This window comes from Aotus nancymaae, unplaced genomic scaffold (assembly GCF_030222135.1).
Source record: "Aotus nancymaae isolate 86718 unplaced genomic scaffold, 86718_ANA_hifiasm-v0.15.2.pri h1tg000076l, whole genome shotgun sequence".
Lineage (NCBI taxonomy): Eukaryota > Metazoa > Chordata > Mammalia > Primates > Aotidae > Aotus > Aotus nancymaae.
The window spans coordinates 21384067-21410274 of NW_026988491.1; the positions used below are offsets into that span (position 1 = coordinate 21384067).

General features: G+C 47.8%; 1 protein-coding gene across 6 annotated transcripts in view; it reads left to right on the top strand.

Annotated features, from left to right (window-relative positions):
• Positions 1-26208, top strand: part of TBC1D22A (TBC1 domain family member 22A) — a 383821-nt gene that overhangs the window by 125326 nt on the left and 232287 nt on the right. For all 6 annotated transcript variants that reach the window (XM_064368239.1, XM_064368240.1, XM_064368241.1 and 3 more), the window contains 2 exons: positions 2152-2214; positions 17991-18105. In XM_064368239.1, coding sequence (XP_064224309.1) covers positions 2152-2214; positions 17991-18105 — 178 coding nt within the window. The remainder of the gene's footprint in view (positions 1-2151; positions 2215-17990; positions 18106-26208) is intronic.

Below are 26208 nucleotides of genomic sequence, written 5' to 3' on the forward strand. Positions count from 1 at the left end.
GGAAATTAAAAAATTTGGCATTGTTTTGAGCATGTTTTTTAATGCATTTTAATTTCAGAAAACGATTTCCAAAGGATGACACTAGCATCTATCTGCGAGTTTTACCAAGCGGAATTCTGTTCCGAGTTTTTGAAGAGAAAGTTAATTACGAACAGGCTGCATACATCTTTATTTAGTTACTGTGATAGGTAATAAAAAGATTCCATACTATTGTGAATTCCCAAACTGTTTCTACATTAATATAGATGAGACATGTGTGCGGTAATGCAGTCGTTTTTCCTCCCTGCCTGATGCTTCGAGGCTTCTTGGAACTGCGCCTTCTTTCTCGCCATCGCCATTGCAGGCAGAGCTGGGCCCGATGGGGTTTGGGGACCCTGGTTTCTCCTTGCTGTCCAGTTGGGCGTTTGACCCGTGGACTGGGTCTGACTGGCGGTCTGCCCCTGCACACCGGTGGAGGCAGTATAAGGGGTGGCTTCGGCAGGTTCCCCACTTGCTTTCCATCCTTCTTTATCTGATTTGTATGTGCTGACTCTTCTGCTGAAGATGTTATGTCAAAGCCGCATAGAGAGCCGTATGGAGTCAGAGAGAAATATTGGTCTGTTCTGTCTTTTCCTCCCTCAGTCAACTCTGTCGTGGCCTTTTTCCTTTGTGCCCAGTTCTGTGTTTGATGGGGGGCAGGCGGGATGGAAGGAGGGGTGCACAGAGCCCTACCTGCCCAGCCTTGTGGAGGACCGTCTCTATAATGTTGGAGCCTCTCCTGATGATGGGGTGGATGGCAGGTGTGGGGTCTGGTGGATGCTGCCTTGTCTCCTTAATAAATGTGTGACAGGATCTTTTATGTAAGGGGCTCTGCTGGCCCTGGGCATGTAGAGGTGGCTCAGACCTGGTTCCTGCCCTGCAGCAGCTTATGCTGCTTATGCTGCGGACAGGTGTGTGTCCACATGAGTGTAACTGTATGGGAACAGACAGCCCTCCAGGACACCCTGATGACGGACCTGGGCCCTCATCCCTGTTGGCACCTGGGCTCTTGCATGTGACTGGCTGCAGTCCTTTGGCCCTGCCTCTCTGGATAGAGTAGTGCCACTTCTGTCTCCTCCTCGTCCCCCTCTTCCTCCTTCTCCTCCTCCTCCCCCTTGTCCTTCTCCCCCACCTTCCCCCACTCCTCTTCAGCAGCACTGCTGCTGGCAGGCCTCTTTTGGTCCACCTCACAGATGTGTGTGCATCTTAGCTTATTCCATTTGGCTGTTGACTCACAATCTTACTTGATGTTTATCAGTAACCTTTTGAGATACTTGGAGTGGCCGTTTTGTAGACAAGGAAACTGAGGCCTGGCCACAATTTGGTAAGTGGCAGAGTGACAGTGTCCCAGCCTCCTGGGTGTGAGGGTCCTCTGTGAGGAGGTGCAAGGATGGGGTGAAATGCAATGCAATCGTAGCGTCTCCCTCGGCATGAAAATGCGTTTATCTTCCCTCAGCCCATTGGAGCTGCTGTCCTGGACAAACGGGAGTGTGGGCTAGTGTGAGAAGTTCATGTGGGATGCTAGGAGCCAGCCCGAGCTCACAACACTCTCGTTCGGCTGCTTCTGGGGCCCACAAGTGTCCTCTGCAGTGTTGGGGACTTCATTATAACTCTCATGTCAGATGGTGGCCAAGCAGGAACCAGCTGACACTGACTGAGGCTTTCAAATGCTTCCTTTGAAAAATGTTCTAGATTCCCCCAGGACTTCATAAAGTGGAGAAAAATGTGGCCTCTGTCCAAGAAGAAGCTGTCGGAGCTGAAAACTTGTCAACTATTGACGTACTTGAATTGCTCCTGTGTCAGAGGCTGAAAATCGATGTTTACTAATTGCTGTGGCTGATGTTACTAAGCATCCGAGGCCTGCTCTGTTCCTCATCACGCAGCAGCGGCTACTGGGCGGGGACAGTGTCAGGCAAGCCTGTCACCTAGGACTGGGCGAGCTGTTCAGAGGGAACAGGCTTTGGATGCCTCCTTCGGGGGAGATCGTGGTAGCGTAGAGAACAAGAATCCTGAAGGAGAGAGCAGGGTAAAGGCAGGGGAAGGACGTCTCTCAGTGTTGCTGTTTTAGTCATAATGCTTGCAGTGGTATTTGTTGTCATGTAACATACATGTCTGTTTCTCCTGCTTCTCCAGATCCACATAGACATCCCTCGCATGAGCCCTGAAGTGTTGATCCTGCAGCCCAAGGTGACGGAGGTAAGAAGCTCCTGGCAGGAGTTTGCCTTGTTGGAAATGGCTCCCAGGCGAACTGCTGCTGCGCCTGGCCCTTGTGAACACAGTTGCTGACAGGAATCTCATTTGTTCTTTAAATATTTTTACTGTATAATATTGTCACACGCCAAAGACTGTATGTAATTCATATGTGTGGATGTATGCACTCATGATCCACTGCCAGATTTAGGAGCTAGAACGCCACCATTGCTGCCCAGCTGCACACATGGCCATGAACTCAGGCCTGACCCAGAGCACTGAGGCTGCTGTGTACCCACCTCTCCCCTTGAAACCCCTACCTGGATGACACTGTCTTGCCTTTTAGGTTTATGATTCTTTGTGACTTTCATTCATGTCATGTGACAGTAGGAACACAATGTATGAATTTAATTTGGGTCTTCTGGAGCTGCATCACTCTTTCTGTAGTCTGGTCTCTGCCTCTTGTTTTTTCATTCATTCATTCATTCATTCATTCAGAGACTGAGTGTTGCTCTGTCGCCCAGGCTAGAGTATAGTGGCATGATCTCAGCTCACTGCAACCTCCGCCTCCTGGGTTCAGGTGACTCTTTTGCCTGAGCCTCTCAAGTAGCTGGGATTACAGTTGCCCACCACCACGCCCAGCTAATTTTTGTATTTTCTGTAGAGATGGGGTTTTGCCATGTTGGCCAGGCTACAGTAAGTTAACTTTTAAAGAAGCTATGATTTATAATCAACTAAGAGGAAAGCTTTGAAGAAGAACTTATTATTTTCTACATTTGCGATGTCATGTCTGTTTTCTGTCACTGCCACATTCACATAGATCTGTGATGTGTTGTGTTTTGCTCCAGTATTTAGGTGGTCTTCCCTTCATATTGCACCCTGCAAGTAATTTAGCCTCATGACATCCTGCTGCCTGGTGTGGGCACGCACCGCCTGCTGCTTTCCTCTTTGCCAGGAACTGGGCAGTCCCACCCCTTGCTCTTCCACATATGTCTCAGAGTCAGTTTGCCAAGGTCTTTCACTTGTTTTTTTGTTTTTTAGATTTGTTTGGTTTATGGTTGGAATTGCATGGAATCTTTCTATTGCATGGAAAGTCAGGGGTCAGAAAAGACAATTTTTAGTTTGGGAGAATGGATAGCTTTCTGAAATTAAATATTCATTTTCATGAACATGCTAGTTCCTCTTTTAAAAGTCATTTTTAATGCTTTTCAGTGACGTTTTCAAATTTTCTCCCTGAAGGGTCTTGTACATGTGTTACCGGTGGAGGGAGTCCAGGTTCTTGGCATTTTGAACAAAGAATTGGACAAAAGGCACAAACAAGGCAAGGGAAGAATGAAGCAATAAAAGCAGAGATTTATGGAAAAGGAATGCACTTTCCACAGGGTGGGAACAGGCCCTGGCAAGCAGCTCAAGGGCCTGGTTACACAATTTTCTGGGGTTTAAATACCTTCTAGAGGTTTCCCATTGGTTACTTGGTGTACACCTTGTGTAAATGAAGTAGTGGCCCACAATCAGTCTGATTGGTTGCAGAAAGCGACCAATGAGAGGCTGAAGTGAAGTTATAAAACACCCTATGCAAGTGTCTGATTGGTTGCAGAAGGTGACCAATCAGAGGCTGAAGTGAAGTCACAAATTTACACTGTTATGCAAAGGAAGACTTGGCCTGGGACCAGCCTGATTGGTTGTTGAAGGGGATCAATCAGAGATACTTTCGGTCTTTCATCTGCCATGCAGAGAAAGCGTTGGATTGCCCCTGGTTCTTTTGTTCCCTGGGCTTGAAAGTGGGGTTTTCTTTTTTATTTAGTTCTAAGAAATTAGTGTGAATTGGCCTTAGGTTCCAGCCTCCAGACCCTATTCTCCTGCCTCACATGTTTTATTAGATTTATTCTTAGTTATCATATTTTTTCTTTTATAGTAAATGTTCTCCCTTTAAAGCTGAATTTTTTTTTATTGTTAGAAATATTTTGTTTTGCATCTTGATTGCTTCAGTAAATGCGCTTTTAAACTTTGACATTTCTTGTCTGTGCAGTAAATCTGCTAAAAAAAATCCAGGATTGTTAAAGCAAAGTACTTAGAGATTGTAGAATACAAAAAGGGAAAATTAGTTTCCAGCAGAAGTAGTCATTTTGAGACACTTCTCTTTGATTGTCCTTTTAGCAGTTGTGCTTATCATATCTGGAAAATGAGATAATTTATTATAACCTTTTTACTTATGATTTTTAAAATGGGAAATAGAGTCTGCCACAGGACCTTTGGTTTATTCTTACTTACTTTTTCCTACCACTTGCCACATTTTGTGCAGCTGACCTCTCAGGCCCTTCCGTCTCAGAGTGTGGACCCTGAGTCGCTTGCTAGTGGTGGCAATTGGCAATTGGTCCTCTTGTCTGTGACCTCCTGGGCCTGGAGCTGTTGGTTTGGAAAGCCTCCCCTGTCAATTGAGAAAAATGATGAGACAACTCTTAATCATTTTAGGAGGTTTATTTGTCAGAAGTAAGGACACACGCCTGAGAGACAGGTCTATGCCTTTCTCCCAAGATGATTTTGAGGGCTCTAAATTTAAAGGGGAAAGGGCTGGATATTGAGAAGTACACAATTTTTCATGTAAGAGGGAGATAGAGAAAAATAGTCGTTCATGCCTTTGTCTGGCTCAGTCAATCTGCATTTTTTTTTAAACCTAATACGACACAGACAAATGGAGCAGAGGAAAAATGCAGGGAATCTGCACTTTACATAAGATAACCTAGACAAAATGGGGAACAATCAGAGGTGGGGGTGACTGTACTCGTGAGGGTAAGCTATCCATTTGCACTGCCGTGGTGAAAGCTTAACAGAAACACCCTAAAAGATCTTGCAGCTCACTAGGAATTTCCTTGTGGGCAAAATATGGGGGAGGCGTGGAGCTTCACCTTGTAGCCATCTTATCTTTGGAACCAAAAGGGGCAGGCAGGTTTGCACGCCCCAGTTCCCAGCTTGACCTTCCCCTTTGGCTTCTTGAGCTTGGGGTTTCACGATGCAGTTTCCTTTCACACCCCATGAAGTCGGTCTTGCTCAGCTCCCAAATGCTCTCCCGGAGGTGCTGATGCTCTCCGGGACCCAGCTCAGCAAGGCTTGCAGAGTGGGTGAACCTGGAAGGCAGATGGGCTGGCTTCTGGGAGAACCAGGCTCCTGCAGGCCGGGATAGTGCGAAGAGCAGGTCACCTGAGCACGGCCTGTGTGCGTGTGGGGAAATTAAATGATAGGCAGAAGACTTTAGGAGAGTATTGAAATGTGTGTCTTGGCCTGGCGCAGTGGCTCATGCCTGTAACCCCAGCGTTTTGGGAGGCCAAGGGGAGCAGATCAGCTGAGGTCAGGAGTTCCAGACCAGCCTGGCCAACATGGCGAAACTCCATCTCTATGAAAAATACAAAAATTAGCTGGGCATGGTGGTGTGTACCTGTAGTCCCAGCTACTTAGGAGGCTGAGGCAGGAAAATTGCTTGAACCCGGGAGGCAGAGGCTGCAGTGAGCTGAGATCTTGCCACTGTACTCCAGCCTGGGTGACAGAGCAAGACTTTGTCTCGGCAGGGAAAAGAAAAGTCTGTCTTGTGTTGGCCAGTAGGAAAAATTGAGTTATGGTTTCTGGCATTGTAGAGGTGTAGAGGTTAGATGTGAATACATCTACAAGTGATGGCAAATGTATAATAATTGTGGCTTCACAGGATAGAACTCTATTACTGTCTCCAGGTCTAGGTCATTGTCAGCACATTGGTTGCTCCTCTATGTTTGGCTTTGACCTCATGGTCCAAGGTGGCTGCCCTAGCACTCGTCATCACATTTGCATTCCACTAGCAGGGATAATAAGACATGGGAAAAGAAGCCGTACCTCAGCAGCTGCTCGTAGCACTTCAGCTGTTTCCTACTGGCTGTAACTTAGCCTGTCATCCGAAGTGACATGGTTGTACTTAGCTGTATGGATCAGGGAAAATGTAAGTTTGGTTGTTTTCATTACGTGTTCCCCTAAAGTTTGGGCTTCTAATACTCAGGAAGAAGGATTTCTGCCGTAAGTATCCCGCCAACTCTCTGCGCTATGGATACATCCATTTATCCATTTCACAGGTGATGGCCGGGTCCATGTGGTCAGTTTCCACTTTCCTTCTCTTCCTCCTTCTCTCCGTCTGTCTCTCCTTCTCTCCCTCCTGTCAGCTTTATTGAGGTTCAATACAATTCACCTATTTTAGGTATATAATTAGATGTTTTGACAGCTGCGTTTATAGGTGTGTACCAGCTCCCTAATTTGCGACGTAAACATTTCCGTCAGTCTGTGAGGTTCCCCATGTCCCTTTGCTGTCCGTCTCCTCTCCCCACCCTTGCCCTTGACAACTGCTAATCTGCTTTCTTTCTCTAGAGTTCTGTCCTTGTGTAGAATTTCATATAAATGGAATCACACAAGCTATAGACGATGTAGTCTGTGTCTTCTTTTGCTTAGCATTGTGCTTTGGAGGTTCATGCATGTTGTTGGAAGTATCAGTAGTTCACTGCTTTTTTTCTTGCTGAGTAGTATTCCGGATGGGCATACCATAATGCGTCTGTCTATTCACCGGTTGATGGACACTGGGGTTCTTTCTAATTTTTGCTCATTACAAAATAATTTTTTTTTTTTCTTTTTGAGATGGAGTCTCACTCTATCACCCAGGCTGGAGTGCAGTGGCACGATCTGGGCTAACTGCAACCTCTACTGCCTGGGTTCAAGCAATTCTCCTGCCTCAGCCTCCTGAGTAGCTGGGATTATAGGCGCCTGCCACCATGTCCGGCTAATTTTTGTATTTTTTAGTAGAGACAGAGTTTCACCATCTTGGCCAGGCTGGTCTTCAACTTCTGACCTCGTGATCCACCCACCTCAGCCTCCCAAAGTGATGGGATTACAGGAGTGAGCCACTGTGCCCCGCCAAAATAAATTTTCTATAAACCTTCATGTACTAATTTTGGTGGGGAAAGCAGACAGCTTGGTCTCACTGCTGATTTTAAAGGGGAAAATTGCACCATTGACTTGTGATTTTAATCTTTAAAGGGAAAAATTTTAATCTTTTAAATATTTTAAAAATTATTTAAGATAAAATTTTAATCTTTTAAAGGGAAAAGTTTTAATCTTTTAAAGGGAAAAATTGCACCATTGACTTGTGATTTTAATCTTTATTATGTGAAGGAAGGTGCCTTGCTCTTAGTTTTGAAATCATAAATGGTTGTGGAGTTTATCAAATCCTGAGGTAATACATTTTTGTTTACTTGATCTGTTAACGTAGTGAATTTTATTGGATTTTCCCAAAGCCAAAATGACCCAACTCTATATTCCTGAAGTAAATCCAAATTGGTCTTGGCGGATTTTTAAAAGTGCATTTCAGGAGGAAGCTTGCTGGGCCCTAGCGTGCCAGGCCACACTGTAGGATCGGGTCTGGTAACACGGTGTGCCGCGCTGCTGGACGTGGAAGCCAGGCTTCTCTTTCATTTGGAAAGGGCTTTCTGACCGTTGTGCTCTGATGTGTAGTACTCTTGAGTTGCGGCGTGTCCTCTGTTAATAGTGACCCTGTGATGCTTTGTGTGAAAATATTCTTTATTTTCAGTACTTACTTCTTTGGATATAATGAAACCTCTGTGTTTTACTAACCTAGCGAGACACCCGACGTGGGCACAGAATGTGGGCTGTAAAGTAACGTAACTGAGGTGAATGTTGAGTGATTCACACACCAAATGTGCCGTTACTGCTTGTTTTAAGAGGGTTCTACCTATTAATTAGGTTGTAAACATAGAGTCAGTAGTTTTGGTGTACTCAGTGTGTGTTTTGTGTGATATAGGGTTGCCTTTTAACCCATATTCTAGATTTCTACAGTTTGATTTTGGTTTCATTCATCAGGTGTTAGAATTCACATGGGGGGAATGTTGCTTGAATCATGTTGCAGAATCTTGAGTTGTAAATAATTTCTTCTTTCTGAGCCTGCTGGATTTGAGGGCTGTAAATCCTGCAGGTCATCACAGTAGAATTCTGTATTTTGTTTCTCTTCTTGCAGAAATTATCTCCATGGAGCTTTATATGCTGTGAAGTCACATTGCTGATGCATATGGTAGAATTCTGATATTTTAAAATTTCTGAAATCGGATTTTTTATAAGTTAATGTGAGCACAGCAACGTTTTCAGTTTCAACGTTTCCCTTTTTAGTATGCACAATCCCTCAGCTCACTTGTGTGCGCTGCACTGCTGGTGCTCCGGGACTGCCTCGGAGGCATGCGGGGTATTGGTTAGGTGGACACCGTGAAGACAGAGCTTTCTAGCAGGGAACCCCAAGCCCCTCCCTGGAGTTCTGTGGGAGAGTGCTGCTGAGGCTTTTAGGGAGAACCTTTTCCTCTGAATTGCATGTGTGTTATGGCACTCAGGTTTCTGAAGTTGGGCAAGCAAACTGGCAATGCCTCTCTTTTTTAAATTTCCTCAGCCCTGGTGGTAACCAGTAGTATCAACTGTTTTTATTATTGTTGACTATTAACTGACTTGCAGAAAGGATACTTTGGGAAGAGTTTAAAGTTTGTACTACTTTTAATGAATTCCCACCCTCCAATAAAGACGTGAGTATCAAGAATGTGACCAGACCTTTAGTAGCTGATAATATCCAGTGGGTATTTCTTGTTTGAAGCATTTCAGATTATTCTGTGTTGTCGTTAAACACAGCCACATATTAGGGCATCCTTTCTTTATGGCCCTTTGCTAGATAATATCACTACTTCAGGATAGCCGGCTCACTGGCATGGGAGTCGCTGTCCTGGGACAGGGCCCCGTCGTGTCCGCTGCTTGCTAAAGCAGCCCTTCCACTGAGCTGACTCTTTGCCTCCAGTAAGAGTCCTGTGTGAGTGGGCACATTGTTTTCACCTTTCCTGCGAAAACTGCAAGGAAAACATCTGGATTTTTCACACACAAAGTTGTAAGGGTTGTGATTCCCTGAAGAACACCAGCAGACACCTGTGGGCACGTGGATGACCCGGAGACTCAGATGTGTCTGTCCTCAGCAGCACTCTGTTGGAGTGAGGGATGAAGACAGACGGGCATGAAACGCAGAGAGATCACGTGAAGCTGTGAGTGAAACCACAGTTTGTGTCCTGCCGACTCCACTCCAGGGCGGTCGAAAGAATTGGAGAAGATAGCCCGAGGAGGGGCAGCATATGGGGCACGTGGATCTGGAGGGTAATGCCAAATTGCTGGGGCCGCCTCACTTCCCTGCTGTGATTTCTTTATTTCCTGCCTGATTGGGCCGTGGACCCCTCTGTGGTGCACTTGGTGTCTCTGTGGGTCTTTTCCTCAGGGGACTTTGCAGCTCAGCCTCATGCCCTGCAGGCACCCTGGTGGGTGCCCGGGGCTAAGGGCTGAGGAAGTGCAATGGCACAGGCGTCCCAGGCTGCAGGCGAAGGGGCTCCCCTTTGAGAACCCACAGGATGGTAGCAGAGCAGGGTCAGCCTGCAAGGGCGACTGCACTCAGGGACGCTGTGGACCGGGACCTCTCCCTGCATTGAGCCAGACTGGTGCCCTCCCCGAAATGATGACTGCTCTGGCTGGCTAGGCTTCTTATCGGAGATTTTGGCTTAGTACCTCTGGCTTTTGCTGCTTGAATTTGGGGACCTGTTGGCTCTTCCTGGTTTGCTTCAGTGGACTTCCAACCTAGCCCTTGCCTCTGGTCACTGCCCTGAGGCTGAGTCTAGAGGATTCAGCGGTGTCCTGAGGGAGTTTGAGGAATTGGGCCCTGTCCCAGGGGCATGGGGAGACTGAGAGGCCCCCTCAGTGGACTGCAGCTGCTGGGTCTTCCCTGTGCTGCCCGGCAGGGTCAGCAGCAGCAGCAGCACACAATAGCCTGTTTCCTCTGGGCCGGGCCACTGCTGCGAGGCAGCCTCAGTGGCGAGAAGAGGAAAGGAATTTCCTTTAGGAGAGTCTTACCGACTTCTTTTCTAGCTGAGACTGTCTAACGCAGCAGTGTAGGCACTGGGTAGTGGCTGGGATTGAGGGGTGGCAGGAACTCTCAGCAAACCGGGGAAAGCATCGGGTGCTCAGAGCTTGCTGGGCAGCTGCCCAGGGCCTCGCTGCCCATGGATGCGCCTTCAAAGGAAGTGGCGCGCTTAACTTTACCCCTCTCAAGTGCCACCCTCTAGACTTTGACAGTACTGATTTGGAAAAAATGATATGAAATCTGTCATATATATATGTACGTATATGTGTGTGTAGATATATACGTGTTTTTATATATATATATATATATATATTTTTTTTTTTTTTTTACCGTTCTGAGAGCAAAAGCTTAGAACTGGCTCCACGCAGTTTTTGGAAAAAACAAAAACAAAAAGGGTCCGATTATTTGATGCAGGGCTTGGAAGTCCCACAGCGTGTGTCCCTTGGTGTTGGGGATGGGACCTCTTCTTCTTACAACAGGCTTTCAGTGATGTCTGTTGTGTGGCGAGCTCATTATGGTGAACATCACACGGCAAGGTACTTTCAGGGTACCCCTCGGCGGTACCGTCTGGATGCGCTCTCGGCCATGAGCGCTTTCCTGGCTTGCCTGCTGGTAATTATTAGGATGAGAAGATGTTTTAAAGCCTCTGTGGCTTTCAGAGGAGGACGGTGGGAACTCTCAGATGTCACAGTGCAAATTAGGTGATTTGGGATGGAGTTTTTAAAATGATACTAAATTACTTTGGGATTAGAACTAGTTTTTGCCATTTCAGAATACCAGTATACCTCATATGAAGTGATTTAAGACCGAAGATAAAAGGGGTGAGTCAGTGAAAACAACAGCAGTCACAAGGAAGGGGAACCCCAGGCCTCGAGAAGTCCTTTTGTCCTTTCTGATGGAGACAGTCATCCTGTCAGCTGGCCTCACAGCTTGCCGCATGAAGAGGAGCTCGAGGTCTGCGACTGTCGCCTCTGCTCAGAGCCTTTAGTGAGCAAGCTGGTAAAGCAGCGAATTGATTCGGGTCTGTGCATGGTGTCCTGAGCTGTCATACCCTGGGCCAGCATCCTTAGCTTCCAGCCCCTGCAGCCAGCCCCGGGAGCCGGAAGAGGAGCCTGCAGTCAGCTGGCAGGCTAGGGGCAGGCAGGGACTCTGGGGACTGAGCTGAGCAGGTCTCTCAAGGTGGACACTTGAGGGCCAGAGGTCGCAGAGGTTGGGGCCAAGGGAGCCTCTGGGGCATGGCCAGGGACATCCTGAACTTGGGGGCCGAGCTTCCCCCTGCCTGCTGGTTTCCTGCAGGCTGTTCCCTAACCTGTGGGTAGGCGGGAATCAGAGGTCCTTCTCCATCCTTCTGGGGTCGTGACCTTCCAGTGTCCCCAGGCATTCTCTGTTTATGGAATCATTTTTCCATGGTTGTAGGTGGTGGGGATTTTCTTCCTCAGAGTCTAGACAAGGCTGATCTGCGGTAGCATTTTAAGAGAGGTTCCTGTCTGCCATGTTGCTGGGATGGCTGCTCCTTTTGCACTTTTCTGGTGGGTGATGGGAGGTCCCGCAGCTGGGGTGAGTCGAGCTAGGGTGAATTGCAGGCAGGTGGGGCTCACATTACCCTCTCAGCCATGTGTGGGGCACCTGGGACCGGGGACCTGCGACCTGCGTTTGGCTTAGTCCAGGGTGGAGCCATCTTGGTTCTTAGTGTGTCCCCAGCACAGCAGTGATGGGAGAAAGGGCGGCTGCAGGAAGTTCAAGCAAGTTACTTACCTTTTCTTCCCTGCTGCTACCCAAAGAAATGTAAATCATAGCTGTTTTCTTACTTTCTAAATTAATACCTGTCGTTATAACGGGATAAGCAGCCAGAAGGTGAGTTTAGATCCATAATTACATGAAGAATGAGGAGCGCCTGCCCAGAATAAATGTCGGGGAGGAGTGCCTGCCCAGAATAAATGCCTGGCTCTGTGTGCTTTGTTGGTTTGTGGCAGTGATTTCATTGTGAGGCTGGTGTGCACTCAGGACAGCTGAGCTGCCGGGGTGCCGGCCGTCTGCAGTGGGGGACGGTAGGCCTGGACGCAGCTTGCGGGCAGCACATCCCCAAGCAGGAAGCACACGCTCAGGCCTCCTCTCTGTAGCAGGGGCTCAGCACCCATGGCAGACGCAGGAGCACGCACCATGTGTTTCATTTGGCAGGGACTTTCCAGCCCACATCCTTGGCTTGTGGCTAGGAAATAGGAAGGCTTTTCAGAGAGAAAAGAAACAGCTCTCCACCTACGAGTCAAGTCACTAACGAAAGGCTGCTCATTCCATTTCTCAGCCACATGGAGGTCCCAGGTAGACCCTGAGCTGTTTCCCTGGCCTGTGGCTGTGTGTGGGTGAGTGCTCTTCTGTGTATGTGCTCTTGTGCACGCATGTTCTTTTTGTGTATGTGCACATGTGGCTCTCTGTGTATACACGGGCTCTTTCCTGTGCGTGTGTATATGTGGGCTCTTTGCTGTGTGTGTGTATGCATGGGCTCTTTCCTGTGTGTGTGTATATGCAGGCTCTTTGCTGTTTGTGTGTATATATGGGCTCTTTCCTGTGTGTGTGTATATGCAGGCTCTTTCCTGTGTGTGTGTATACATAGGCTCTTTCCTGTGTGTGTGTATACATGGGCTCTTTCCTGTGTGTGTGTATACACGGGCTCTTTCCTGTGTGTGTGTATATGTGCACATGTGCTTTTCACGTGTGTGTGCTCTCCTCTGTGTGTGTATGCATTCTCTTTAGTGTGTGAGCACGTGTTCTCTGTGTATGTGAGCTCTTCTCTGTGTGTGGGGATCTGTGCACTTACACTCTTCTCTGTGTGTGTGGATCTGTGCACTTACGCTCCTGTATGTGTGTAAATCTGTGCACTTACACTCTTCTCCATGTGTGTGGATCTGTGCACTTACGCTCTTCTCTGTGTGTGTGTGGATCTGTGCACTTACGCTTTTCTCTGTGTGTGTGTGGATCTGTGCACTTATGCTCTTCTCTGTGTGTGTGGATCTGTGCACTTACGCTCTTCTGTGTGTGTGGATCTGTGCACTTATGCTCTTCTGTGTGTGTGGGTCTGTGCAGTTACGCTCTTCTGTGTGTGTTTTCTTCTCTGTGTGTTTGCACATGCTCTTCTTTCTGCATAGAAGGCTCCGCTCCTTCTCCCTCCTCAGCCTTCACCACCCTCTCTTCCCGTCACCTCTGTGCAGTCTTCCTTCACCGAGCGTGCCTATCTTCCCTGTCCTTTTCAATGGAGTTACTTTTTGCTCTTCCCCTCTGTGCATTTTTCCACTCAGACAGGTGGGGGTCCTGAGGTCCTGACTGGTTGGCCTTTGAGGTGCCAGACTGCAGCATTGCCCGGTAGAGGAAACAGATGGGAGAGGCTGATCACAAACCCAGGCAGGCACCCATGGCATTATCTGTCCACACAGACCCCCAGGACGAGCCCAGGCCCTGACAATGGCACAAAACCTGGAGAACGGACGGAGGGGAGGGCTCACATGCCGGGCACCAGGGAGCGCCTCCGCCACCTGTGCCTCCATTCAGCCACAAAGAACTTCACAGTCCTCTGTGCCGTCTGTGTAGGACTGAAGGCCCCGCTGTCAGTCCTGAGGAGACCCTTCCCAGGGACTCACCTTGAACTAGGTGAGAGCCAGGCCGGAGCCGGGCTCGCGCGGTGGAGGAGCTGCTGCTTTGGGTAGGGCAGTGGTAAAGGAGCTTGTTGCCTGTGAACTAAGACCTTGGGTGGAACACCATGGGAGCCTTGGGAAGGTTCGGAGAAAGGGGATTCCAGTTGGAAGAGCAGTGGTACAAAGGCAAAGTCCTGAGACGGCCACAGAGTGGCTGGGCCTGGCGAGAGAGCCCCCAGTGCCAGTGAGGAGCCAGAGAGCAGGGAGCAGCTGGGCACGCACCTGAAGCCTGCTCAGGAGTGCGTTTTCTCATCAGTGTCTCAGGAAGCCACAGGGGACGGATGGTGTGACCTGACATTTTCAGCAGCATCCTCTGCTGCTCAGCGGGATGTGGAGTGGGGGCGATGGCAGGAAGACCAGCCAGGAGACTGTCCCTGCGGACTGGGCACAAGATGAGGGTGGTCAGGCTTCTGGCAGGGGAGCGAGGAGAAGGGGTTGGGTGCCACAGCCTTTTGGGATTTGCTCTAGTGGTGATGGCATGTGGGGTCCTCAGGTCTCCCTGCGATTTTCTAAGGGGCGGGCCTCTGCAGTGGCGGCCTAGGATAACATGCCTTTAGCAGTGAGCCAGGCTGTGTGTGGTGTCACGCGCCTCCATGGGCACCCTCTTCTCACTGTTTCAGCCTGCTTGCCTCGTTAAAGGTCATTTTTGTTCAATGCTTGAGCTGCCCCTCCTTTATTTACATGTTAGTGGGATGAAAGTGGACATCCAGCAGAGTTAAATTGAATGCTTTGGACTGACCAGAAGCTTTCTTCAGTCAATAAGAAAGGGGAGTTCTCCATTTTTCCTCGAAGTAATACAAGCGTGCTCTTTCAGAGCGCCTTACTCCCCAGGCCGGGGCAGCGCTTCCAGGAGGCTGGGTGGGCAGAGGCCCTCTGCCCTGGCTTGGATTGGGGGAAGCACGTGATTGCAGGGGTGCTGGCTGGCTTGTGAAAGGACACTCACTGTGCAGTGCTCCAGCACTGTTTGCTGACTGAAGGCTTGGCCGTCTCCTGCCCTGCCTGTTAGGTGCTGCTGATTGGCCCCATAGTGCTTTCCGTGTCTCTCCCGAGGCTGTGTGTAGGCACGACTCAGTCTGTCTCATGTGCAGCTCGTAGACCCGGCCTCACGGAGGCTCTTCCTAGGGAACTGAGTCCGGGGCCCCGGCCTGCTCAGCTCTCTCCCCCTGCAGCAGCCCGTTTCCAGTTCCACAGATCCCAGGAGCTTGTCGCTGGAAAGAGGAGTTGGGCTCCTGTTGGTGTCCTCCCTGGGTGAAGTTGGGTACGTCCTATTTGCCATATTGGTTTTCTCCAGCAATTAGGCTGCTGAGGGTAGTACTGCATTCATGCTTATGAGTAGATCAGGCTTGAGAGACAGTGTGTGCACATGTGTGAGACAAGCCCTCTGAAAGTGAGGGCCTTGTTAAACTGTGGGGGTGCTCCACTGCCTAAATTCACACCCACACACACCCACACACACACACAGTGTCTGTCTGTCTGTCTCTGTCTCTCCCTCCCCTCTCTCTCTTCCTCCCCTCCCCCCAGCCCTGCAGCGCAACTGCCCCCTGCTCTGGGTGGTGCCTGCCTTGACTCCCTCTGTCCAGAGTGCATGCTCCTGGGGTGCTGCACTGCCTGCTCCCTGGGCTGTAGAGGACACCGCATGGTGACAGAGCTGGGTCTGGTGGCTGCTGGCTGCCATGGCCATCTGAACATGCGTGCAGGGATGTCAGTGGCCCCGGGCACCCTGGGCCTTCTTGGTGAGGAGGTGTTGGGCAGAGTTTCCCTGTTTCTTCATGACTCTGTGTAGTCAGCTTCTGTGGAGTCACCACCTCTGCGTCATTCCTTTTCCTCCTGTTGCTCCTCCTCCTGTCCTTATGTGGCCCCTGTCCCCTCCACCCCGTGCTCCTGACCCTTTCTGGGGCTCAGACGCTCCTCAGAGGCTTGCTGATGAGCAGACTTAAGGGCTGTTGAGCTGTACCCCTGTCCCGTGCCTGCCTCATGGACCTGGCCTGCTTGTATTCTAGTCTCACACGCTGTCCCCTGGGCTTCCTTCATGCCACAGTGGCCAGGTGGTACAGGGGCTGCGCGTTTGTGACTTGTGGTGAGGCGCTGTTGGCCGAGGGGCCCTTCCTGTTGCCGCCCTGCTCGTTCATCTCCCCCTGGGGCCACCGAGGGGCTGCCCGCAGCACGGCTCCACTGGCCGCTACTTGCAGTTTGGTTAAATAGCACTGTCATCATTTGCTAAGCTTCTCGGCATGAGAAATTCTTAAATGGCACTGTGTTGTTGAGTGGGTTCAGTCTTTGATGCTAAATATTCAGTTCTGTCTAGAAAGTTGTGGATTGTGATGAAAACCGTGTATGGATTTATATGCGCGAATGTATACTTATCCCAGCAGGGCCCTCGGGTGCCTGCTGTGCCGGGTGTTTGCTCTGTCACTCATTGGACCAACTTCATGGACTGCAGGCTGGTGATGCCACTGTAGATAGAGACTTCACCTGTCGGCCCCGGGTCCCTCCTTTGTAAGTCCCGGGTGGATGGTGATTGTGGGGATGGAGAGTACCAAGCCCAATGAGGTTTAGGATTGTAGGCAATGTAGGAGGCATGGAGTCGCCTGGGCGCAAGTGCAGGCGGCTCTGCAGGGCTGAGTGTGTATTGAAGTGATGGAATTCATGCATGTGTCGGGTGTTTGCTCCTGAAGTCTCCCTCCTGTGCCTGTGCCTGGTTTGTATGGACAGGCCTGGATAGAGCAGCTGCACCCTGCCTTAGCTGGCAGGCAGCCCGGAGGTCAGGCTGGAGCCACCAGCCAGTGACTCAGTGGAGAGGAGTGGGAACCTGAGGGCCACAAAGTGGGAAGTGGTTGGCTCTTCCTAAAAGAGGGCGGCGAGGGATCAGGCGGCAGCAGAGTCTTCGAGGAGGGAGCGGTGCTTGAAGAATTCTGAAAGCCAGGGCAATCGAGACTCCAGGTGCAGGAGGGGCAGGCTTTCTAGGCAGCGGCAGGAGTGTGGGCTGATGGCTGGCAGGCTCAGTCAGGGAGGAGTGCTGCAGCTTAGTGCAGCAAGAATGTGGGTGCTGTCTGGGGAGACCCTGGGGCAGGGGCTAGACTGAGAGGCCGGGGGTACTGCACTGGGCCTGTGGTGGTGGAGGGGCTCTGTCGGTGGGCGGTCTTCAGCTCTGTGTACATGTGTATGGTGTGGGTGACAGGATTGTGTTGTGCCTTGGTGTAATACAACCTTCCTTATGAGTGAAGATGGGAGAGAGTGGGTATAGAGGGTGGTAGAGAGAAGGATCAACTGAATATATTGGGAGTATTGGAAGGGGAAGCGGCTGGGCTGGCTCCTGCATGCCTGGCTGGGGTAACTGAATGCCTGGGGAGATTTTGTAGGTGGTGAAAGATGTTTAAGTTTGTCTTCTTCAATGCTGATAATTTTCAGGGGTTTAAAGAAACCCGTTTACTTTATGAGGAAAATTTAGAGCATCCATCCACTCACGTGTCCATCCATTCATCCTCTCCCCTGCTCACCCATCCATGCCTCCCTCACCGAGGTGGTCTTCACTGATTGGCCAGGTGCCGCTGCACCCCGGCCCGAGGGGTGTGGAGGAGCAGAGAGCTCCTGCTGTGAGAGCCAGCTTCGGGCGGACTGGACCAGGGGTGGATGAAATGGGCCACATTGCTTGTGAGACGATAAATACTTAAGATAATTGAAACTTGATTAAAAAAAAAATTAAGGGCCATACGTGTGGCTCACGCCTGTAATCCCAGCACTTTGGGAGGCCAATGTGGGTGGATCACTTGAGGTTAGGAGTTCGTAACCAGCTGGGCCAACATGGTGAAACCCTGTCTCTACCAAAAAATACAAAAATTAGCCAGGTGTGGTGGCATGTGCCTGTAGTCCTAGCTACTTGGAAGGCTGTGTGAGAGAATTGCTTGAACCTGGGAGGCAGAGGTTGCGGTGAGCCAAGGTGGCGCCGCTGCACTGCAGCGTGGACGACAGAGTAAGACCCCGTCTCAAAAAAAAAAAAAAAGCAATAGATATTTGTTTACATTTGAATTTTAATATTACGAACAGTGTAAAAAAATATACATTTTGAGTAACAGAATGCTTGCATTTTAAAGTTCTGCCATGTTTACTTTTTGCTTTACCACCTGTTCATTTTCTTTCAGATTTTTGAAAGGATCTTGTTTATATGGGCAATCCGCCACCCTGCCAGCGGGTATGTTCAGGGGATAAATGACCTCGTCACGCCTTTCTTTGTGGTCTTCATTTGCGAATACTTAGGTAAGATTTCTCGCAAACGTTAAACTTGAACTTTAGTGGACTTGCTGTGTGTTACTATGCATAATTATAAAAATATCGAAAATTGCCCTTCAGTTTAATGTTATTAATGATAAGTAATCTTAGAGAAAGAGTTTTCTCATTGACAACAGCTTCCAAAATGTCTTTAATCCACATGCTCAACCACTGAAGACATGAAGTTGCAGTTGTGAATTATTAATATCTTCTTTTTAACAATATGTGAAGATAAATAGTGTACTTGGGGAGTGTAGTTTATTCTAAAGGCCAGCACAGTGCTGGCTTTAATGGTTTGAAATTATTTTTTTTATTTATGGGATGGAGTCTTGCTCTGTTGCCCAGGCTGGAGTGTAGTGGCGCAATCTTGGTTCGCTGCAACCTCTGTCTCCTTGGTTCAAGTGATTCTCCTGCCTCAGCCTCCCGAGTAGCTGGGATTACAGGCATGCATCACCAAGCCCAGCTAATTTTTGTATTTTGAGTAGAGACGGGGTTTCACCATGTTGGCCAGGCTGGTCTTGAACTTCTAACCTCATGATTCACCTGCCTCGACCTCCTAACGTGCTGGGATTATAGGCGTGAGCCGCTGTGCCCAGAATGGTTTGAATTTAAATGGACAAGGTTAATGTGATAGAATATCAGTGGTATATTTTGCTTACAAGCTGAAAACCAAATCTTTAATTGCTTTTCTGTGGCATTTCATCACTTTTCTGCTTTTGATATACTAGTAACATTTTGTGTTCTGAGAATATTAATTACTTGTAACTGGTTGAACAGTGTAGGTTGCGCTATGCTGTTTCTTCTTGAGTACTATGTATCTTTTCTTTATCACAGTCAACTGTAACATAACTGAATCTGTTTTGAATATGTTTTAAGTTAAAACCTCTGATGATAAAAGTGAGGATCTGCTTTTTAATTCATCTGTGAATAAAAAATAGGAGAGCCGGGGGACTTGACTGTTTTGTTGCTGCATTTGAATTTAAACCGGTTTTGTCTTCCTGCAAGCCTTCCGGACCTGGTGCTTGCCTGTTTTCATTACATGCTGTTTTAGCCTTTGCAGTTTATGGTTGGCTTCAGAGTCACACCCTTGCTGTAATCTGGAGAGATGAGCTTTACCCAAGGACAGATTATCCTCTGAGGATGGGGACATAGCCATGTAGTGAATTTCATTGCAACCCCTCTCACATGTTGTCCCCATTTATGATTTCATAGGAGGTTGCCTCATTGCTAAGCAACTAATGAGAGCTGCTGCTGCTCACTCCCTAATCATCTCTTAAGTAGAGGAGAGGCTGCTCCTGAGGGTGCTTGCTTTTCTGCCTCTTACCCCTCATTTGACAGATAATGAAAATGCTCTTAATGATCCTAGAACAGTAGGACCTCTGTCAGTAGACTTCAGCGTTGTTAATTGAAAGGAGAAGTTCAACTGAGATGTGATTAGAGAATTGATATTCCATGTTAAATAGACCATTTAATTAATGTGGTAAATAAGTTTGTCTTAAGTACTTTACCACCAACTTCTGTTGTAAGACCCAAGTGATTCTTAATGCATTTGCCTGATTATCTGCAAGACAGGATGAAGGGGCATGACCATGATCTTAATTGTCCAGCAGAAAGGCAAGAGAAAATGGAATTTGTGTCCTGTAAGTGGCGTTTTCAGATGAGCTCAGGGACGCTCTCCTTGCCTTCCCGCATCCCCATCACACACACATGCACACACATGCACACATCAGAACACAACTACACATTGTGGGTGTACAGTGTCACTTCTGAACATCTGTGTAAAACGTACCATTTATTTCTGTCAGTTGACTATGAAGCGGACCTAGAAAAATGTTTGGTCCCGGATTTCACATGTGGTTGTTGCATTTGTAGTCCTTTCTAGATCTTGCTTCCTCTCTTTGGGGAATGTTCATTAGTATAGTCCAAGTCCATTTCACTTTGTTGTAAAGAAACGTTTACAACATAGTATATTATAAATCCATTTCATTATGCTGTAAAGACACGTTTAACTTGCGTGGGGTGCTGTCCAGCTTCCTTAGGGTGACAGTTTTGTCATTTATGCAGCCCTTCATGGACCACCTGCCCTGGTGCTAGGTCTGGTGCAGGGCACTGGGTTGGGAGGTGACTTCAGTTCAATTCAGTGAGTGTTGACAGAGCATCTCCTGGCCCTGTGCTGTGGGAGCTGGGGCAACAGACCAAGGAAAGCCTGATCCCTGCCCTCTTGGAGCCTGTGGTTAAAGCACAGGAGACAGATTGTAGATGAGTAATTTAAAGTCTTAATAAAGTAATTAGCATTCACATTATCAAGAGGAAGCATGGGCTGCTGTGAGGACCTGTCCCCATTTAGGGGTCAGAGGAGGCTTCAAGGATGAAGTGACATTTTAGCCGTATCTCATGGGATGAGGGAGAGCCAGGTTGAGGCCGGGCGTTCAGGGAGGGCAGCAGGAGGGCCAGCCTGGAATCCAAGGCACAGTGACAAGTAGTGGCACTGGGAGGAAGGACGGGGCCGTCTGGGCCTCGATGCTGAGAAGGAGAAGCTTGGGGTGGAGTCCCAGGGGCGTGTAAAACCCCCAGCCCTGGTGCTTGGGTTTTTGTCTTTGAACATTGAGTCTGGCAGCTGCATGGATGAGATTGGAGAGTTTCTTGGCAAGCTCACAGACCAGGGACCCGCAGCCTCCAGCACCGGCAGAGGCACGGGTGCCCTTCAGAGAGGCTGTTCTGGTCTGCTGAACTCTTAGTTTGCTGGGTCTTCAAGCCAGTAAACCTCCGATGCTCTGCTTAGTGAGGCTCTTCAAGTGGACTGTTCCTTCAGAGGGTAGAACCTGGTAATGGGAGTCTGGTTTTGACGCCTGAGCACCCGCCAGTCCTTGAGCCTCCTGCCTGTGGCGCTAGCCCGGGTGTGTGCTGCCTCCTGAGCTGCAGCTGGCCTGCTTCTGGGGGCGAGCTTGCGTTGCTACTTGGATTTTCCTCTTTCTTTGAAGTTGAAGTACAGGACAGAATCCCTGTTAATCGAAGGTGTAAGAAATCCCCTGGGTGTGGGATTTCTTCAGGGGCTTTCGGGCAACAGCAGACAGATCCATGAAGCCTGAGTGGGAGCTGCGCTCTTTCTGGGGATGTTCATTCGCCATGTGTCCAGGGCCCCTCAAGATCCACAGCTCCTGGCCTGTCGCGTGCCCCTCTGGTTCCACGGCAGGAGGGAAATGCTGGAGCGTGGCAGTGGTGCCTGTGATGTTCCAGGCAGGAAATGGCCACTCCTGAGTAGCCAGGCCCTTCCACTCGGCATCATGCTTTCAAGGTTCCTCCCCGCAGCACGAATCAGTACTTCTTCCTTCCTGTAGCCGGATAACGGTCTGTGGTGGGGACGCCGCACGTGTTTCTCCACTCAGCCGCTCATGGACATTTCAGTTGTTTCAATTTTTCGACTAATGTTGTTTCCATTTTTGACTAAGATTTTGACTAACAGGAATCACATTGCTATGAATATTCATGTACAAGTTTTCACGTAGATGTGCGTTTCCATTTCTCTTGGTTTATAACCGGGAGTGGAATTGCTGGGTCACGTGTAACTCTGTGTTTAACCATGTGGCGGCTCCATCTTCCACGCCCGCAGCAGTGTGCAGGGAGCTTTGCTTCCTCTTCCTGCATGAGTTTGTCCATATCCTGGTCAACATTTGTCATTATCTTTCAATCTTTTTTTTGGGTAGACTTGAGTGAACTTCATATTAATTTAAAGAGACCGAGTTCTGCCTCTTACTCTCAAACTGTGATAAAAACTCAGAGGAGAAGGGATGTCGACTATAGAAATCATTATTTGCAAAGATAAATTAATAAATTCCTGGGTGCTGCTGTTCTCCCCACAGCCCAGCATACCCGCCCAGTATGGACAGCCTTTCTGCCCAGTGCCAAATTCCCTGTCGTAAGAGGCAACCTTTATGCGACTGTTTAACCCTCTTATAATGGATGCACACACTGGTGTTTTCTTCCAGGCTTAAAGCTGAGTATTAGGTATGTATATATGTATGTATGAATGAATGAATGAATGAATGAATGAATGAAGGAGAGGGACAGTCTTGCTCTATCGCCCAGGCTGAGTGCAGTGGTGTGATCATGGCTCATGGCAGCCTCAACCTCCCAGGTTTAAGTGATGCTCCCACCTCAGCCTCCTAAGTAGCTGGGATTGTAGGCATGCACCACCACGCCTGGCAAATTTTTTATTTTTTGTAGAAGCAGGATCTAGCTGTATTGCCCTAGCTGGTCTCAAACTCCTGGACTCAAGGAATTCTTCTTCCTTGGCCTCCCAAAGTGCTGAGATTACAGGCATGAGCCACTGTGCCTGGCTTAAAGCTGAGTATTCTTTCATTATTCTAATAATCATTTGGTCATTTCCTATGACAATTACACCTTAACTTTTTAGAAGGGAAATATATAAAGGTAAAATTTCCATATATTCCCTAAAACTCTTGAAGACTGTGATTCCGTTTCATTCCTGATGTGTGCTCTGTTTTCCTTTTTCCTGTTGTGCCTCTCCCAGGTAGGTTCGCTGCTCATCGAATCTGGGAACTGTGTCTCACGTGTGTGTCATGCTTTGTGTAGAGAAGCTCAGTAGATTGGAGAAGCTCTGTTGAATTGGATCCCTACAGAAAGTTTTGTGTTTATAGAGCACTTTGCTTATTAATATTTGTTTAAACATCAAAACAATATATAATACTTATTTTTTGAAGTTAACATTATGTTTATCTTGGCTTACTTCAACCTCTGCCTCCTGGGTTCAAGCTGTTCTCCTGCGTCAGCCTCCCAAGTAGCTGGGATTATAGGCGCCTACCACCACGACTGGCTAATTTTGTATTTTTAGTAGAGATGGGGTTTCACCATGTTGGCCAGGCTGGTCTCGAACTCCTGACCTCAAGTGATCTGCCCACCCCAGCCTCCCAAAGTGCTGGGATTTCAGGCACGAGCCACCGTGCCCGACCAGTATGTTATTTATTTATTTATTTTTAACTTTTATTTTAGGTTCAAGGGTACATGTACAGGTTTTTCATACAGGTAAATTGTGAGTCACAGGGGTTTGGTGTACAGGTTATTTAGTTACTCAGGTAATGAGCATAATACCTGATGGGTAGTGTTTTGATTCTCACCCTCCTCCTGCTCTTCACCCTCAACTAGGCCCTGGTGTCTGTGGTTTGCTTCTTTGTGTCCATGTGTCCTCCATTTTTGGCTCCCACTTATGAGTGAGAATATGCGGTATTTGGTTTTCTGTGCCTGCACTGGTTCTTCTAGGATAATGGCCTCCACCTCCATGTTGCCGCAAAGGATATGATCTCATTCTTTTTTATAGCTGAATAGTATTCCATGGTGTGTATGTACCACATTTTCTTTACCCAGTCCACCATTGATGGGCATTTAGGTTGATTCCATATTTTTGCTATTATAAATAGTGCTGTGATGAACATACACATGTATATTTCCTTATGGTAGGACAGTTGATATTCCTTTGGGTACATACCCAATAATGGGATTGCTGGGTTGAATAGTGGTTCTGTTTTAAGTTCTCAGAGAAATCGCCAAAATGCTTTCCACAGTGGCTTAACTATCTACATTCTCACTAGCAGTGGATAAGCATTTCCTTTTGTATGCAACCTCGCCAGCATCTGTTGTTTTTTGACTTTTTAATAATAGTCTTTCTGACTGGTGTGTGATGGCATCTCATTGTGGTTTTGATTTGCATTCCTCTAATGATTAGTGCGGTTGAACATTTTTCATATGTGTGTTGGCCACATATATGTCTTTTTTTTGAAAGGTGTCTGTGTCCCTTGCCTACTTTTTAATGGGGTTGTGTTTTGCTCATTAAGTTCCTTATAGATTCTGGATGTTAGACCTTTGTTGGATGCATCATTTGCAAATATTTTCTCCTGTAGGTTGTATGTTTACTCTGTTGATAGTTTTTTTTTTTTTTGCCATGCAATTTTTTTGGCATCTTGGTCATGAAATCTTTGCCAGGGTCTATGTCCAGAGTGGTATTTCTTTACGTTATTTTCCAGGGTGTATACAGTTTTAAGTTTTTTATTTAAGTCTTTAATCTATCTTGAGTTGATTTTGGTATAACAAAGGGGTCTAGTTTCAGTCTTCAGTGTATGGCTGACCAGTTATCCCAGCACCATTTATTGAGTAGGAATTCCTTTCCCCATTGCGTGTTTTTGTTAACTTTGTCGAAGATCAGCTGGCTGTAAATGTGTGACTTTACTTCTGGGTTCTCTGTTCTGTTCCACTGGTCTCTGTGTCTCTTTTTGTACTGGTGCCATGCTGTTTTTGTTTCTGTAGCCTTGAAGTATAGTTTCAAGTATGCCCACAAGTATATTTACAAGTCTGAATATTGTGATGTCTCTAGCTTTGTTCTTTTTGCTTAGGATTGCTTTGGCTATTCAGACTCTTTTTTGGTTCCATGTGAATGTTAAAATAGTTTTTTTCTAATTCTGCAAAAAATGTCATTTATTGGTAGTTTAATAGGAATAGCACTGAGTTTGTAAATTGCTTTGGGCAGTGTGTTCATTTTAACAATAGTGATTCTTCCTATCCATCAGCATAGGATGGTTGTCCATTTATGTGTTCATCTCTGGTTTCTTTGAGCAGTGTTTTGTAATTCTCATTGTAGAGATCTTACATGTCCCTGGTTAGCTGTATTCCTAGGTAGTTTATTCTTTTTGTGGCTGTCGTAATGGGATTGTGTTCTTGATTTGGCCCTCAGCTTGGACATTGCTGGTGTATAGAAATGCTACTGCTTTTTGTACATAGATTTTTGTGTTCTAAAACTTTGCTGGATCTATCAGATCTAGGAGCTTTTTGGCAGAGACCATGGGGTGTTATATGCATAGAATCATACTGACTGCAAACAGTTTGATTTCCTCTCTTCCTATTGGATGCCTTTTACTTCCTTCTCTTGCCTGATTGCTTTGGCAAGGACTTCAGTACTATGTTGAATAGGAGTTTTGAGAGTGGGCCTCCTTGTCTTGTTCCGGTTCTCAAGGGGAATGCTTCCAGCTTTTGGCATTCAGTGTGCTGCTGACTCTTGGTTTGTCATAGTTTGCTCTTACTATTTTGAAGTATGTTCCTTCAGTGTTATAGAGCAATGTAAAAACATGGCTTTTAAGTACTTTTAATAGGAACAGTATAGAGCTAGTGGAAAGCATAGGTAAGTTATGAAGGAGCAGTTAAAATACTTGGCCATCCCACTGTTGAGAAGACTTACGAAGCCTGTCTTCTCACTGTGCAGCCTCCCCTTTGATTAAGATCCGTTCTCCCCGCACAGCCACACTGGGAGGGCTGGAGAAGGGTCTCCCTGCTTTCTCTGCTCCCAAGAGACCAGTGGTCATCTGCATGTGGAGAGTCCGGACTCTACTTCAGTTCCTTGGGGGTGGCGCCATGGTATCACCTCTGTGTGGCAAGCAGTGTGGGTCTGGGCCCTTCCCCACCTCTTGCCCCACCCGGGACTGGGCTTCTGAGCTAGCCTGGGTCTCTTCTCCGGGCTGCTCTGGTCCCAGTGTCTAGGTCTGGGCTGGGGGGAAGGAGGACTCATCCGGCCTGGCGCCTGAGCTGTGGTTCCAGCCCGTCCTTTGCGCCAGGGTCCCAGGCACTTGCCCGCTCAGTGCTCACTCAGGGGTTGCCGTCCTGTGTGTGGCCACCGGGCGGCGCCTGCCACTGTGCGTGAGCACCTGTTTCCTGTATTTCCTCCAGGTCTTTATTTCTGTGTGTTGTATTTACATTGTCAAGTGCATATTATCTATAACATTTTGTTTCATGTTTTTTCCCCATTTAACCTTACGGGCTGTTCCCTGTATTGAGAAATCTTTATGAAAATCATTTCTACCTTCTGTACATAATACTCTCTTGAGATCATGTGCGTAATTTGTGAAACCATTCACTGTTGCTGAAGTTTTTTTAGTTTTTCTTTCCTTTAGGCACGGTGTGACTTTTAAGGAAAGCCTGTGCTTTTCAAGCAGCAGCCGTCATTCTCCTTTTCAGTTTGTTAAATTTGATTTTGAATTAAGGAGCATTATTCTACCACCTTGAATTCCACAATTCAAGCAGAAAATTGTG